This window comes from Dendropsophus ebraccatus, chromosome 4 (assembly GCF_027789765.1).
Source record: "Dendropsophus ebraccatus isolate aDenEbr1 chromosome 4, aDenEbr1.pat, whole genome shotgun sequence".
NCBI classification, from domain to species: domain Eukaryota; kingdom Metazoa; phylum Chordata; class Amphibia; order Anura; family Hylidae; genus Dendropsophus; species Dendropsophus ebraccatus.
In genome coordinates, this window is record NC_091457.1 from 9,682,072 (window position 1) to 9,700,426 (window position 18,355).

Genomic DNA, 18,355 nt, shown 5'->3' on the forward strand with positions numbered 1-18,355 from the left:
GCAGCTATGGGTTAAGAGCGACCTGGGTCCCTTTAAGAGCAAAATTGGTCCCTTTAAGCGTGAAATTGGTCCCTTTAAGAGTGAAATTGGTCCCTTTAAGAGCGACCTGGGTCCCTTTTAGCGTGAAATTGGTCCCTTTAAGAGCAAAATGGGTCCTTTTAAGAGCGACCTGGGTCCCTTTAAGAGCAACCTGTGTCCCTTTAAGAGCGAAATTGGTCTCTTTAATAGCGACCTGGGTCCCTTTAAGAGCAAAATGGGTCCCTTTAGGAGCAAGCTGAGTCCCTTTAAGAGCGACCTGTGTCCCTTTAAGAGCGAAATTGGTCTGTTTAATAGCGACCTGGGTCCCTGTAAGAGTGAAATGGGTCCCTTTAAGAGCGAAATGGGTCCCTTTATGTGCGACCTGGGTCCCTTTAAAAGCGACCTGGGTCCCTTTAAGAGCGACCTGGGTCCCTTTAAGAGCGAAATAGGTCCCTTTAAAAGCGACCTGGGTCCCTTTAAGAGCAAAGGACCCACGTCGCTCTTAAAGCGACCCAGGTTGCTACTAAAGGGACCCATGTCGCTCCTAAAGGGACGGGAGCCAAGTTGCTCTTAAAGGGATGGGACCCAACTCACTCTTAAAGGGACGGCACCCAGGATTAAAGTTAAAAGGAAGCCACTGGTAAAGGGGCGCTCTGGAAGTCACTGGTAAAGGGGCGCTCTTTTCAAGCACTATGTATTTTAGCGTGAAATTGGTCCCTTTAAGAGCAAAATGGGTCCTTTTAAGAGCGACCTGGGTCCCTTTAAGAGCAACCTGTGTCCCTTTAAGAGCGAAATTGGTCTCTTTAATAGCGACCTGGGTCCCTTTAAGAGCAAAATGGGTCCCTTTAGGAGCAAGCTGAGTCCCTTTAAGAGCGACCTGTGTCCCTTTAAGAGCGAAATTGGTCTCTTTAATAGCGACCTGGGTCCCTGTAAGAGTGAAATGGGTCCCTTTAAGAGCGAAATGGGTCCCTTTATGTGCGACCTGGGTCCCTTCAAAAGCGACCTGGGTCCCTTTAAGAGCGAAATAGGTCCCATTAAGAGCGAAATGGGTCCCTTTAAAAGCGACCTGGGTCCCTTTAAGAGCAAAGGACCCACGTCGCTCTTAAAGCGACCCAGGTCGCTACTAAAGGGACCCATGTCGCTCCTAAAGGGACGGGAGCCAAGTTGCTCTTAAAGGGATGGGACCCAAGTCACTCTTAAAGGGACGGCACCCAGGATTAAAGTTAAAAGGAAGTCACTGGTAAAGGGGCGCTCTGGAAGTCACTGGTAAAGGGGCGCTCTGGAAGTCACTGGTAAAGGGGCGCTCTGGAAGTCACTGGTAAAGGGGCGCTCTGGAAGTCACTGGTAAAGGGGCGCTCTTTTCAAGTACTATGTATTTCCCTGGAAATGCAAATCTAGTTATTATTATTATTATTATTCTACACCTGCTTTTGTTTCTATGTCTTTGTTTCTCCTCAGCCGCACCGACCTGTACAGTGAGTGACTCCAGACTAGTGATGTATCCAGACACTGAGAGATCGGTTACATGCTATGTCAGCGGCTTCTATCCACAACCTGTCACTATACGTTGGCTGAGGTACAGTAAAGCCTCCTCCAACAAAGCTAAGCTGGATAACAGGACCTGCACCAGTATACCAGTACAGAGCCCTGATGGAACGTATAATATGAAGAATGTGCTGCCTGTGAGAGCTATGAGCATGGAGGAGGATGGAGATGTATATTCCTGTGTGATCACCCACAGGACGCTGAAAGACCCTCTTATCTGTAATGTTACTATATCAGTGCAGCCTGTACCAGGTATATACATTTTTTATAATCATTACGCTTCACTCTAATAATCAATCAATTGGGATTCCTCACTCCTGCAGTAAGGGGCCATGTGTAATGCACTGCTACTGTACTTACTGCATAGATAGAGGAGGTAAGCAGCTATTGCATCACTATGTAGCTTTTTACACTCTCTGCACCTCACCCATGGAGTGTAAAAAACAATTAAATGCATTTCCATGATTTCCTATGAAAAATCTCTGCTTGGTTCTCAAACTGCTCGGTTCTGGAAAAGAACCAAGGTATCACAATATAGGGGATCCATTACAAAGGGGGCCATCTACTATATGGGGCTGCAGAGAGGGGACCATCACTATATGGGGGGTTCACAGAGGGGCCTTATACTATATGGGTCAGCACAGACACAGAAGAGCCTGATACTATACTGAGGTTGCGGAGAAAGGACTAATATTATTTGCGGGTATGGTGGTGGGGGGATTGATACTACAGTATATGGAGGCACAGAATTAGGCCCAACCACTACATGAGGGAACAGAGGGGGATAAATCCAATTACTTAGAAGTAACAATGGAAGATAAGTGGCTCAGATGGGTTTGCTATGGCAGCCTGGGGTATAGGTTTTCATCTATCTGCCAGATACTGTTGGGGGATGTGGAGGAATGATTTCCCTACCGATCAGTGTATATAACTACATGTAATCTGATTATTTCTTGTCTTTGTTTTTATTCTCATAGAAGACAACAATGCTCGAGTAACTGGGATTGTACTCGGGGTACTTGTCACGCTGCCGCTGCTGATAGCAGTTTTATTGCTTATTTACAAACGTTATATAAAGAAAGGTAAGTGTTGTATATAGGTGAGATATATATATATATCATCCTGTCTTTTGCCAACATTTGCACATGAGTCAGGAGGCCACTATACACTTCAGACGGTCAGCCAATCCCACCAGAATCACTGGACAACCAGAGAACCACCTGTGATACTACACTTGTTTAGTTCACTGTCTCACCAATCCTTAACCTTGATACCACACACCACACTAACCTATTTAGACACTTATATTCTTTCCCTTCCAGCAGTCCCTCCCACTCCTATATAACTCCTTGCTGGTTCCTGGTTGGGTTAATCTAGTCGGTATTCTGAGAGAGAGAGTGTAGAGAGCAAGTTGTTTCTGCAGAAGCTCACTCCAGGGCCTGGCCTGGAGGCCAGGTCCCCAGACAGGGACTAGACGCTATTACTGATTCTTTCCAAGTATTATTACCAGTCCACTGGGATCCCTATCCAAGCCAGGACATTCCACAAAACTGTCGGTTCATCTGCAGCAGAGCAAAAAGCAGATAAAGCCAAAGTACTCCATTGATCTTCGCTTGGCAATCTCAGGGAACCTTGAGTGGCTAGCTACGCCCAGTTGTGCAAGCTTGGGGCTCGTTCTACCAGAACTGGCCCTCTGGTATCTGTATCTTATCCTAAACTGTGAGAACGAGTTCCTCTATCAAGATTGTCTACAAGTTGAGTCGCCCCCAACACAGTACTGTTACTAATTAAGCAAGGCCCATCGGAAGACCCCTAGCCTTACTCCAAGTCAAGCTTAACTTACCTTCAATTAACCCAACTAACTAATGTTTCTCTTTTTTAGAGATAATTCCTGGTATCTGTATTGCTTGTGTTGTATATGTCTAAGTATCCGGTTATATATAACATTCTAATAGACGCCATATATTCTCATTCTGACAGCTCCACCTGAGATTATGGACTTTACTGCATCTGAACTGATCCATGGGAAAAAGACAATACTGACATGTCCTATAGTGAACTTCAGACTAAGAGATATCGAAATCTTCTTATATTTGAAGAAAGATAATGAGGAGACTCTAGTAGCATCTTGGCCCCCCAGAAAGATAGGAAGCGATGAAGAGAATCCATTATTACATCATCCCCTGATGTTGGATCCGGTTATATCACCACCTGTACATGGTGTTTCCAGCTGTACCTGCTATATACATATAACACCTGATGTACAGGAACATAACAGAGCTAAACTTATCCTGGAAGTTCACCATGAAGCTCTGATATATCCGATCCGTAAGGAGCTGACCCTGCGGGTGACAGGTAGGAATGGATTGTCTTACTACTGATCTCTATAACATGTCACCATTTATCTCATCCTTCTCCTCCATCTCTTAGATAAGTTGTCAGGCTCCTCGTATGGTCTCGGCTTGGGGTGGGTGATATGGGGAAGCATGCTCTACACTGATCAGGGGGCAGACAGGGGGCGCTGTGACTCTGTAGCCTAAGGGCCACACATACCTGAGCTCTGATACCACAAGGAGCGGCCATAACAAGACCCACAAGGTACGGCACTTGGGAAACTCACAATGTGGGGTCCTTTGTTTGGTCTGATGGTCATGGCATTAAAAGGGTTAAATTATCATAATCATTTGCAGCACAACCCCAGTGATCTCTATTCTTTCTATGCTGAACGGTCATTTCCTTACCCCACGACACGACGTCAACGGAAGTTTTAAAGAAAAAGACAGCAGCAGACACCAGGTAGCCTGGAAACCAGCAGGACGGGTAAGTATACACCCCTGTTTTTCTCCACGTAACCCCAACAGCATGATGACTTATCAATTTACACCAGACAGTCTACCTGTTATAAAAAACACACACAGCACTGATGCCCCTGGGGGACTCCTATATACACAGCACTGATCCCCCTGTGGGACTCCTATATACACAGCACTGATCCCCCTGGGGGACTTCTATATACACAGCACTGATCCCCCTGTGGGATTCCTATATACACAGCACTGATCCCCCTGGGGGACTTCTATATACACAGCACTGATCCCCCTGTGGGACTTCTATATACACAGCACTGATCCCCCTGGGGGACTTCTATATACACAGCAGTGATCTCCCATTGAGATCAATGCTGTGCATATAATAGAGCACTGATCCATCAGATCATTTATATTATACTGGACTGCTGCAGACCAGATACATGGATTGCCTAGCCGGGATCAGCGTCATTCCGACGCTTAGCCCCGGCCAGTATGCTGGATCTCCCCTCCCACGATCGGGGGGAGATCCGGCCACTAGACACCAGGGATAAGGCTGCAAAGGAGGCTTAAATGCAGCTGTCATGATTGACAGCTGCATTTAACTGTCCTAAATAGCAGGTGCGACGACCGGCCCCTCTCTGAACCTCCTCACCTGCCACCGGAAGTGCTGGTACATCCTGCGAAGGGAAGGGGTTAAGGGTACGTTCGCACTTAAACCATTCAGGATTTGATGATTTGATACTGATGATTTCATCAAATTAAATACATAAAATCTGCAGAATCATATCCACGAGGGATTAAGTACATCAGAACATACCCTAAAGATTGACCACTACTAATGGGCCAGTGCTATGTGCTTGACCCCCAGAAAAAATATGCCAGCGAGCCATTGGTTGAAGTCAATCAGCATCATCGTCAACCACAGGACCACTAAGAAAAAGGCAAATGTCAGGGAGCACTTGAGCAGAATTATCCAACCCTGGACAAGAACAAAGTTGTAGAACTTCTCCTCGCATTGTGTACTTGAGTAATGACCTTCCTCTAACACGGAGGAAAAACTGATTAGTATTCCTAATTATTCATTTATTTCTAAAGCGCCCTTGATTCCAGGGAATTGTATAAGCGATAGGGGTTAACAAACAGGAATATTATAAGATCAAAAACACATTACATGAAGATCAATGGCAGGCTGGTAGATGGGGAAAGAGGACCCTGCCGGCAAGGACTTAAAATCTACAAGTTCTCCAATGATCCACAACTGAACTATTGTCAGGACAGGGAGGCAGGGACAAGACACGACAGTGAGCCCTAATACTGAACCCACCAACTGTCCCTACCTACTTGCCTCAAATGGCCCTAGGCAGCCACGGACAACCACAAAGACGTTCCCTGTACTGGATACATGCACACAGAACAAGACAGACAAACAAACATACACAATATACGATAATCAAACAAGCAAGGTCAGAACCAAATGGGCAGCGTATTACAAAATCAGGTAACAATCAGATGGGAATCACAGGAATAGACAGGGGGAGCTGGGACCAGAGTATGAAACCTAAATAGCCAGCCCTGGGAGACTGCCTCAGCTTTCTTTTATGCTGAACAAGAGCCCGGTCCGGATCCCCATTGGACCGGCGTTATGATCTTCCAGGTCCCAGATAGGCAGAGAAACCAGTCAGTCTAAAGACCTACTCAGCTGCATAAGTCCAAAAGCTTCTCAGCTTAACTCCTGTATTGACGGAAGCTGAGAAGTAATCGGGTGTGGCACATAATAGTAAAAACAGGCCCAGTTCACACCAGGTAACTGCACAATCCTGACACCTATGCTGTAACTCTATCTCATAGGTTGCGAAGGGGTTAAATATAATTACAATTACATATACTGCATATATAGTTTGTGATTGATTTTTCTGCGCGATTGCTTATTATATCAGTTTATATCAGGTTCTAATAGACAACATATATTCTCATTCTGACAGCTCCGCCTGAGGTTATGGACATCACTGGACCTGAACTGATCCATGGGAAAAAGACAATTCTGACATGTCATATAGCGAACTTCAGCCCCCCCAAAATCCCCATCCTTTTATATTTTAAGAAAGACAATGAGAAGATTCTTGTGGCCACCGGGTCCACCACAAGGACGAAAAGCAATGAAGAAGATCTAATATTAAAACCTCCCCTTATGATGGATCTTGTTATATCATCTTCTATAAATGGTGTATTCAGCTGTTTCTGCGTTATATATATAAGACCTGATGTACATGAACATGATGGAGCTAAACTTATCCTGGAAGTTCACCATGAAGCTCTGGAAGATCCGATATGTAAAGATGTGACGCTGCGGGTGACAGGTAGGAATGGATTGTCTTATTACTGATCTCTATAACATGTCACCAGTTATCTCATCCTTCTCCTCCATCTCTTAGATAAGTTGTCCGGCTCCTCGTATGGTCTCGGCTTGGGGTGGGTAATATGGGGAAGCATGCTCTACACTGATCAGGCGGCAGACAGGGGGCGCTGTGACTCTGTAGCCTAAGGGACACATACACCTGAAGATGGCCATGAGCTCTGATACCACAACAAGGAGCGGCCATAACAAGGTCCAGCAATGGGGAAACCCTTCTGCTGCTGAGGTTAAACACCTGACTTTTGGATATAAGATGGCCACTTACTTCTCCCTTGTACTTCACAGGAGTCAGGTGAAGTTCTAGGCCACTGGGATTCTCAAATACTGTGAGATCCCCAGCTGCCTGACATACAACACCGGACCAGACAACAATGGGGGGGGGGATCACATTCTGGCTGCCCCATTCTAGCAGAGACAGTACACTTTAAGGAACATATGACCCTACCGAAGATCCTCACTCTTGTACTTATTCCCCTTGCCCGTTCCTGGATGATGTTCACCATTATGACACCCTTAGGCTGACCACTTCAATGGCTCAGCCTGTTCACCACCATGAGGTTTAACATCCTCTGTGAGTCCACCAAAACTTGCCTGTAACTTGCAAGATGTTGGGGCCTACTGGAGAAGTCTCTGGTGGGCTCCAACATCTGTGCTGTACTGAGTCTGAGTAAGTCCCACTATCGGACTGGGGTACCTAGGACCCACCAGTGGAACTGATCTTGGAAGCCCACAAATGTAATACCAGTGAGAAACTACATACTGACCAGGCAGCAGCCTTGTGTGGCTGGAGGCATAATGCAAGGGTGTTTGGCAGAGCTGGGAGCCAATAGCTCCTTGTTCTGTCAATCACATAGCTAATTTTAACTGCAAGTGCTGGTCAGAAGAACTACAAGTTAAAAGGCGCTCACGGCACCCGATTCCTGGGAGGTACCACTTGGTCAAATGTTTTCAGGGTACATATAGTATTACATGGCAGCCATTCAGATGACATTACTGTTTTATAATTATTTTACAGACTATGTTTTCCAGATCTGCCAACATTTTCCTTATTTTTTTCTTTCTGTAGCTTCACCTGTTTTGGATCCAATAGTGGCCAACAAGAAGTCCTACAATGTTGGGGACCATGTGGAGCTAACCTGCAGAATTCACTCCTTTCATCCACGATACATAAATGTCATCTGGTACAAAAATGGGGAAACTTTACCTTCAACAAATACTGAAGTTGAAGAAGACAATGATAGATTGTTCTCTATCACCAGCTGTGTGAGGGCCACTGTTATAGAGAAAGACTATGGAAAAATATTCAGGTGTAAAGTCAATCACCCAGGTAGACCTGAAAAAGATGAGGAGGTCACATGGACATTACAACGGCCAGGTAAGTGATGATGGTAAGGTAGAGAATTATACCATGACATGCTAATAGCTGTAATGTTTTCTCACTCCCCCTTCCATCCCTATCCTGACTTGATTTACAGTCCCAAACAAGGGGTTAGTGAATGCGCTTGAGAACTGCAGACAGGACTTGCAAGTCCAGGTCCCACCCACAGTTTACCTGCAGTAGCTGCAGCAGCTAGTACAACGGGGAAAAGCGTCCTCTATTTACTAATAGCTGCAGCTACCGCATGTGATTGTAATTGGCAGGTAAGGTCCTTCTTGCAGTATGCAAGTGCATATGCCAGCCCTAGTGCCAGGAAGAGTGCCCATAATGTGCTGAAAGGCTGTGTTGCCACATTGTTTTTTTAAACATAAATACAATGTGGGAAGGCAGCCTTCCACTCACTCCTTCCCTCTCCTGTCTGTATGACCTCTTCCTCTGCACTGCAACCTCTGGTGATTATGTAATAGTCACTAGAGGTTGCAGTGCAGCTGAAGACACAGCAGGGAGCAGGGAGGGATCAGTACAATCACCCACTGAGAAGCATAACACCAGTCATTTTGACCGGTGTTCTGCTCCTCTACAGTAGGCCTCTGTATAGATTACTGCTAACTGTCCGCCCACTTGCTGTACTAAGTGCACTTAAAGTTCACAGCATCCCTACTTAACCCCTTACTGGCAAATTGCCTGAGCCTTCTGCTCATCCAATCTTTGACCCCCACCCCCTTAGTTGGGGTGACTTTGCATCACTGACTTTCCAGGAGAGAAAGCCCCCACCCTGCACGTGCACTTTCATACAGCAGCAGGTTCCATTCATGGTTCTGCATGTGACCCCTGGATGCACCACAGCTAATGAGGGAACATAGTGAAGTGGCTATGGGAGCCCTGTGATGGGCCCTGCCTGGCTAAGGGCCCCAGTCACCATGGCGGCAGCTATAGCTATGCCACTGGGACAAATATGATCATATAGCTGTCATTTACACTTTCATTTCCTCTTTGGTTCTCCCGGCTCAATCTTCTGCTTCTGGTTTTCTTTACGTCCATATAATATTGCAGAAAACAAACACCAGATTATCAGATGCCAGATTATTAGAATTTCCCTGTATACATATATTACTACATTCATTTGACAGTTCTTTAATGGTTTTGTTTCGTCTCTTGAAATCTTCCTCTTTGTTTTCTAGGTGATTGAGAAATCTAAGAATCATCCACAGGACACTTTTTCAATCTACAACACGAGAACGACTACAGATCCTACATCTCCTATTGCTGAGCCGTCTGCTATAACCTTTTCTAATGTCCTGGTTACACATCATACAGTATTTCTCCAATTCTGGACATAGTTTTGCCTTTAGATCCACACTTTTGTGTTGTGGAAAGGTCACGCTAAATCTCCTGCTTCTCTTTTTCTAAAATAGATTATATTGTTCCCTGCCTGCAGCCACCACTAGGGGGAGCTCACTACATAAGGATGTACAGTGATCCCTCAACTTACAATGGTCTCAGGTTACAATATTTTCAACATACAATAGTCCTTTCTGGGCTATGATAACTTGAGACCAGATTCAACATAGAAAGCTACAAACATAACTACATAACTAGATGACTGACCAATCAAATTGGCAATTTTACTAGTAAAACCCCAGTATTACTGCAGTGCATGCAGTGATTGGCTACCTAGTAGCGCCTCTCTACAGTACAGAGTGATACTACATGTCCTATACTGCTCTTTACTGTGCCAGGATGAGTTGCTCCTTTGGACACCAGGTGAGGGCATAGTGTCGGACTGGGCCATCGGAGAAACCAGAGGATCCTCCAATGGGCCCTCAACCCAGAACCAGCATAAACAGCGTAACTACCAGGCCCAGTGACCGCTGCTACGGGGCCTGGCGCAAAAGGGTGCCAATGGACTAAGCCCCCTGAGCTGGCATCACTGGCAGCACCCGGCGGCTGAGCTCCTGGTGAGTTATTGCAGTTAAATGCGGCACTGTGATTGGAGAGTGGGAAGCCATGGGCTCCCCGAATTGCCAATCACTCTTGTGGCCGCAGGCAGCATTCTACCTCCAGCCACAAGAGGTCGCCCCTCCCCCCATGGCTCTGGTACGGGAGTGATGTCACATGTGTGTTGGAGCAATGGAGGCGGGGGGGAGCGGCCTTCGCCGAAGCATGTGGGGAGCGACACTGGAGAGCAGGGAAGACTGCAAAGTACAGGTGAGTATGTTTTTTTTAATAATAACAAAAGGAAGATGCCCTAATTAAGGTGGGAATCTAACTGCTATGGGGGGCTCTACGGGGAACGGGGGGCATTACCTTCAGAGGGACACCTACAACATTACAGCAAAGAGGATATGGGGGGGGTAGCAGGGGTATTAATTCTAGGGGGATGTACTAGGGAATGGTACTTATTGGGCTATCAACTGGGGGGGGTACCAGGGGAATCAACAACAGTGGTTATCTACTACATGGGGGATACTATCTACTGGGGGGGCTAGGCTATTTACTGGGAGAGTTAGCAGGGGGTGTTAACTACAGGCAGATATCTACAACATGGGGGATAGTACCTATTTGGGGGCTAGCAGGGGAGCTACCTACATTGGGAAGCCTACTACATGGGGGGTACTATCTACTGGGGGAGGGTTAACTAATAGAGAGATTATGCACTGGGGGATGGCTACTACATGTGGTCATGGGGGATACTACCTATTGAGGGAGGGAATTACTTACAAGGGGATGCCTGAAATGGGGGGTACTATCTTCTGGGACGTTGGGACTAAAATCCAAGGAGAATACCTACTGTGGAGGATACTACCTACAGGGGAGATAACCTACATAGTGGGGGATACTACCTGCACAGAGATGCCTAACTACTATATGGGGTCACAGAGGACACCTGTACTATATGAGTGAGAAGACTAAAATGTTTGTCTGGCAGATTCTGCGGAGACAAGTTGTGGCTAGGAGAAGTCTTCATGATGGACGGGCCAGATGGAGAAGAAAGTGAAAAGCGAATGATTCCGAGGAGGCGTCACCTGTGAGTCACTGGATGTAATCTACCTCTATACAGGTCAGTATATGGGGAGATAGTGGTCTTTGTACAGTGGATGTGTAATAATGGTATTATGGTATTAGTCACTATGTGGTGGTAAAGGTGAGGCAATAATATTTGCTTCTTCTATGGTATAATTGGTCTTGTTGCTGGTGTTTATGTTCTTGGTCTATCCTCTAACTACACCAACAGCAAACATATTGTAACTTGAGGGACCACTGTATACATCTTCCATTGAGCTTAATCCTAGAACTGTAAGCAGTAAGTGTTATGATGCTGCTCCCTGACAGCTATAGGCTAAGTTCACACAACGTAAATTTTCAATAAATAATGGCCGTTTCAACATCAACCGCTATTTGTTGAAAATTAAAATAACATTGTGTCCTATAGAATCCTGGGCAAAGTGTTTACACTCTGTATACACTCCAGCCGGGATACCATGCAGCCGCATGGAAAACTGACGTCAGTTTTGTGCAGCCGCTATTCATTGAATAGGGGCCGCCCAAAACTGACAGTGCAGACAATGTAAAGTGCAGCTCTGGCCACACTTTACATTGACTGCTATGGGTAATTGGAATGTGGGCACACCCGAATGCCACATTCCAAATCAAAAGAAGTGAAGTTAAATACGGCCGGTACGGCAGCGTGAACTTCACAGACAGTGGCCATTCTGTGACACGGCCGCTGTCATACACTGTGTGAACCTAGCCATACTGTGTATCTCTGCCATTGCAGCTCCTGATTCTGCTGCCATCTCCTGGTTTTCCAATTCTCCTCCTCAGTCTGGACAATACTAATACACTCACTCACTTCCAGTCTCTTATAACCCCCCTTGGCCTATAGTGTAAACAAATTGTAAAAAAAAAAAAAAATAAAAAAAATAAAAAAAATAGGTTAACAGACTTGATAGATAACAAAGAAGGGATCGCTGTAAATGGCCGAACATTCTGTAACTATAACCTAATCCAGAAGACGTGTAATGTGACGTCTATGCTATAAGGCCGGGTTCCAATGCTGTCGGATTGAGATTGTCTTTTCGTATAACAACGGACTCAAATAACGATTATGATCAGTAACATTTTTAGTCCATGTGCAGACAGTTGTTTTGCGGACGTCTTTTCAGACGAACATCAAAAAATGCTGCTCTCTTTTTTTATAATTTTTTTTGTATGCAACTTATGCTGCAATAATATTTTGCTATTGTATTAATTCATGTTTTGGGTTTTTTTTATAAATGAAAAATATATCTGTATATAAACATAAATATGTATCTGTCATAATATTTAAAAAAAAAAAAAATTTTTTTTTTAAAATATACCGCAAATATACAGTTCTTGTCTGCCTCATTTATGCCGTCCCGTTTTCATTATAATTTTGCAGTTCCAGCGGTCTGTTTAGTCGCCATTGTGCGGCTCATGATTCTGCATTTCACCTAAGAAAAAGTCCTGCCAAGTAACTATTGGTGCAATCAAAAACTAATGCAAACTTGCACAAACATAAGGAAATATAACAAATTCCTTTTATTTCAACATCATTCAAATAAATAAAAGACAGCTTAAAATATGGGAAAAAACACAGAGGTCACAAATCCAGAGGGGGAGGAAAATATCAGCGTGGTATATATAACCGTATGATGTATGTAACAGAAATCATACAATTTAGATAATATGGTGCAGGCACAAAGCACAAGCGCCACCTGGTGGTCACCTAATGTATGGCATGAAATTAAGTAAACATATATATCCATATTCTCTATTTTCTATATGTATATGTGTGTATATATGCGGCCTGAAGAGAGGCTGTATGTATCTCTTCAAACTGGTTTGGTGAAACTACATTAGGTTAGCCCCCATAAAAGTAACAACCAGGCCTAAGCACATTTAGATGATCCATATAAAGCCAAATATATATGGTAATATGGGTGAGAACCAGCCAACACTGAGAGCCTGATGTACGTTTTGTTCACTTCCACAGGAGCTCCGCATATATACACACACATATACATATATATCCATATTCTCTATTTTTTCTATGTTTACTTAATTTCATGCCATACATTAGGTGACCACCAGGCGGCGTTTGCTTCATTTTATATAAATTACAAATGACTGTTATTACGGTTTTATTTATTGTTATATTTCTCTATGTTTGTGCATTTTGTTTCCTCCCATTTTGGAGCTAGATTAGTTAGTTTACGCCACTGCAGCAGTGCACATGGGGGGTGTAAAGGGGCGTGTACGGGGGTGTGTATGGCTGCCGGCCAATCAGCATTCATCATCGCTGGGCCAGCCTGAGCAGAGCAGCTGACATCACTTCCGGCATGTGGTCTCTTTTTTTGCTGTTACAAAAGACAGACTGGCCTTAGTGACGGAACCTCAACTGCAGTTTCCAGTAAGTGAGACACCTAGTGGCCAATTTTATAGCATTGTTGGTCTCTTCTGCCTTCCCGGCCGGCCTCAGCGTCTGACTGACGCTGATCCCGGCTCGTTAGTAGATTGCTTCTGGCTGCAGCAGCCCTAATCTATCACTGATCTCATTGATCAGTGTATTGTAAGTATACTGCAGTGATCTCTATGGGACTAAAAGTTAAAGTAAAAAAAATAAGAAAAAAGTTTTTTTCATCATTAAAAAAATCTGAATCACCCCCCTTTTTCCTATTTCATAAATAAAAATAAATAAATAAACAAACATACATATTTGGTATAACCGCGTGCGTAATCGCCCTGACTATTACATGATCACATTCCTGATCTCGCACGGTAAACGGCGTAAGCGCAAAATTCCACCAAAGTGCAAAATTGCAGATTTTTTGACACATCAAATCCAGAAAGATTATTAAAAAAAATTAAGACCGTTAGATGCAGCTGTCACGTTTGATAGCTGTATCTAACAGTCTTCAATGCGGCATTCCCTGGGGTCTAGTGGTGGGATCCCCCCGCCCCCACGATGCGAGCGCGGAGGGGGGATCCCTTCATCTTACCACGCCGGGCCTCAGCGTCAGAACAACTCTGATCCCGGCTAGGTATTCTATTGCATTGGTCTGCAGCAGGCCAGAGCAATAGATGGATCATGGATCGGTGATGTGTAATACAGCATCAAATCCAGAAAAATTGGAATAAAAAGCGATCAAAAAGTCGCATATACGATAGAAAGAACACATCATGGCGCAAAAAATGACACCTCACACAGCCCCATAGACCAAAGGATAAAAGCGCTATAAGCCTGGGAAGGGAGCGATTTTAAGGAACGTTTTTAACACAAGGAGGAAAAAATGAAAATGCAAAATACCGAAAATTGGCTCCGTCATTAAGAGGTTAAAGTGCTTTATCCATTTTGAGCGTGTGATATAATAAAGATATTTTTCATATTGTAATGGACGTCCTTTTTTTTGCAGTGAGTTCCCGCTCAAGGACGTACAGTAACGTCCTGGGATGAAACGGGCGCAGGAGCTGTGCCTGTGCCATCCTGCGGCAAGTCCCGGCTGTCAGTGATAGTCGGCACCCGCCGAATCAGCCGCTACCCGCGCTGGGCGCGGATTGCAGCAATTAACCCTATAGGTGCTGCGATCAGGCCGATCACAGCACCTATAGTATCCTCCCTCTATTCCCCGATCGTACATCCCCGATGGTTGTTATGAAACCAGGAGGATTCCCTGAAGCCTCCTGTCTCATAACTACGGTGGCTGAGCCTTGACAGCTTTGCCTATTACAGATCTGTATTGCAATGTAATGTGTCAGGCAATCAAATAGTGATGTCCCCATGGTGGGACAGTAAAATAAAGTATAAGAGTACACAAAACACACCCACAAATAAATGAAGTACACAACACATAAAATCCCCATAGCCCCTAATACAATAATAAATGTAAATAATTAAATAAATAAAAAAGTACACATTCAGCATTGGCGCATGCGTAAAGACGCTGGCAATAAAATGATCACATAACTAAACCCGCACAGTGACTGAAGAAAAAAAAATCATAAAACCACTAATTTTGTCATTTTTTTCATGAAATGTAGGGATTTTTCACACAAAAAATTTACCACTAGCCTAAAGTACAATATGTCATGAGAAAACAATCTCAGAATTGCTAAAATAAGTCATAATATAACGGAGGTATAACCACAGAAAGTGAGACTGGTCAGATTTAAAAAACGGGCTCTGGTCCTGAGGGTGCTATCTGGACCGGTCCTGAAAGGGTTAAAATCTATTAGTCCATCTATATAAAGTAGTTCTCCCACACCATCTTTTGAAGATAGTTTTCGCTTAAAAGGGTTTCAGAAACAGCGCCTCTACCTGTCCTCAGTTTGGGCGTGGCATAGCAGCTCAGTTGCATTGAAGTTAATGGACATGAATTGCAATACCACACACAGCCTGAGGATAGGGGTGGCACTGTGCAAGAAAGTAACTTAGCTTTTTCTAGTCCTGAATAATCCCTTTAAAGTCAGTGTTTCAATCCAAAGATTCTTTCAAAAAATCCCAGCGAAAAAAAAAGGCCAATACTATTCTAGAAGTCTTTATAACGCTCTCCTTAAGAAGAAACTTAAAGGGGTATTATTCCATTGATTTTTTTCCCCCCTTCCAAAACAACTGTTTTCAGAAAGTTATACAGATTTGTAATATACTGAAAGTCTCCCAGTGCTTATCAGCTGCTGTATGTCCTGCAGGAAGTGGTGTATTCTCTCCAGTCTGACACAGTGCTCTCTGCTGCCACCTCTGTCCATGTGAGGAACTGTACAGAGCAGGAGCAAATCCCCATAGAAAACCTCTCCTGCATTCTGCTTGAGCTCCTGTCTGACCCTGCTTATAACAGCAACTAAGACCCTCTTTTTATATCTCTGGCTTATCTCTCCGGGCATTTTACATCGGTGACCACCTAGAGCAGGTCCTGGCACCATGCATCGCCGATTATCACAACCACAGAGGATACAGAAAGTAATATGGCATCCCCATGTGAGGAAACAAGATGGTGCCGGCCCAGACAGGAAGAAGCTGCCTGCAGAGACTGACAGAGTTCTTCCTGATATCCGTCCTAAACGAGCGCTACCTGACACTGGTAAGAGCCTGCTCACACAACATGTCTCTGAACTCCTGGGATCACAGACAGGGGCTCCCTCATGCAGCACCCCACACACAGGGACGGACTGTATCCTTCCTACTTCTGGCATGAAGCCAGCTCCTGCCTCTCAGCCTGTCCTGCCGGACCCTCTCCTTACACTGACACATGACATCTCTGGCAACAAGCCAACTAAAACTGCTGAGTCTGCTCAACTACCAAAGGACTCTCCTGCAGATCCCCCTACCTCTGCTTATCATCCAAATGCTAATGCTGGACCCCCTGTTGCTGTGCCGGACACTACTGCTAAAGCTACCACTCTCTCCCCTGCAGCTCCTGTGTTCATAAGCAATGCTGAACAGCTCAGCTCTGGCAGTCCATGCTCACTGCCCCATTCTAATACACAGGATCACCTTCCATCTGCTGCTGCTACCTGGCAAAATATCTGGTCTGCATCATCTTTGAACCCTGCACCTAACCTACCAACTATAGCAGCAGCGTTCATGTCTAAGTGCGTTCCTATGGAGTTTGACGTGCTACAGACTCCTGATTCACCAGTGACCAGCTCCTCACTCAGGAACATACTATTATCCTTCAGAGACTCTCTCCTTTGCAGCATAGACCAGATTTTTCAGTCTTTCAGCTTATCTATCAGAGCGGTGGAGGACAGAGTCCTACTTACAGAAACAAAAATGGGAGAGCTGGTCTCCTCGAATAACTTGTTATCAGATACATGCAGGAGACTGGAGGAGGAGATGCACCAGTTGAAAAACAGAACCATGATCTTGGAGGACCAGCTCATACGAGGAATTCCGGAGTCTATTCCATCAGCGGACTTACCTTCCTATATTCAAAAGTTTATCAAAACAGTCTTACCCAAATGTGCCAATAAAGAAATGATTGTGGATTGGGCCCGAAGGGTCCCCAGACCCAGACATCTACCTATGGACACTCCAAGAGACGTAATCGTACGCGTTCATTTTCTTCATGTTAAATCGGCATTCTTGGACGCTACTAGAAAGGCAGAGAGTTTACCAGACGAATACCAGCGGATATCAGTGTTCTCAGATTTATCTCCAGGAACTTTACAGTGGCGCAAGTCCTTTTCCGCTCTCACAAAAATACTAAGAGACAACCATGTCTTATACAAGTGGCGATCTCCCACTCATCTCATCGTATTTAAAGGGGACGTTACCTACAGGATCTCAAGCCCGGAGGAAGGGATGCAACTATGGAACTCCTGGCAATCTAACAACGGTCAATATTAGGCATTATCGGACGGGAGGTTGCCTTCTACACCTTGGTGTTCTATACCTCCTTATTGGACTCTGGCATTGGCCGGACTATATGCCCCACCCAATCTGCGTGACTAATATTTGTTAGTACAACACGCTGTTCTTTCTTCTATGTATATATTAGAATCGTGTGTGTAGTTACCTATTTCTGCATAGCTCGTATAGAAGCTTATTTTTGTGATAAGAGACAGAACGCTATCATCTCACAATATCTATAGTTGTATATAAGCAGCCATGCATAGGCTTTTTCTTTGGTCTGCTCTATGTTTAATTACACCCAGCTTTTTGAGGCCATATTTCTTAAGCAGCCATAACAGCATCATCCTGGAGTAATAGCTCTCACTTGTTTTACGCCTTACCCCACCTTAATGATCGTCTGCTTGCATTATCACACCTTACATTTCTACTTATAATCTTATACTTATCTGTGTTCTTGTTACACGCACAACGAAATTTAGTTATGTCATTTAAAACGACTGACCGTGGTGGTCAGTTACCTACCTGCTTATTATTAGCTACCTATATAGCATAATTCCTACTGAAACCTGCTATTTCTACCTTGCAATTATATACATATAGCATGTCTCTGTAGTGTGTACCTGCGATATTCTCTGCTTTACTGTGTCTATTGTTTATTGTAACATTTTCCTGTTCTTTGTTGGATATCTATGTTGCACTGCTTAATGGTGTACAACTGTCATTAAAAATATGTTAAAAAATCCAATAAATATATTGAAACAGAAAACCTCTCCTGCTCTGGACAGTTCCTGACATGGACAGAGGTGGCAGCAGAGAGC

The 18,355-nt window shown here is 44.5% G+C and overlaps 1 protein-coding gene across 1 annotated transcript in view; it reads left to right on the forward strand.

Moving 5' to 3' along the window:
• Nucleotides 1-10,032, forward strand: part of LOC138789193 (uncharacterized) — a 159,516-nt gene extending 149,484 nt beyond the window's left edge. Inside the window, exons 12-15 of the mRNA XM_069967800.1 lie at nucleotides 6,356-6,730; nucleotides 7,853-8,049; nucleotides 9,346-9,480; nucleotides 9,904-10,032. Coding sequence (XP_069823901.1) covers nucleotides 6,356-6,730; nucleotides 7,853-8,049; nucleotides 9,346-9,480; nucleotides 9,904-10,032 — 836 coding nt within the window. The remainder of the gene's footprint in view (nucleotides 1-6,355; nucleotides 6,731-7,852; nucleotides 8,050-9,345; nucleotides 9,481-9,903) is intronic.
• The last annotated feature ends 8,323 nt before the right edge of the window (nucleotides 10,033-18,355 follow it).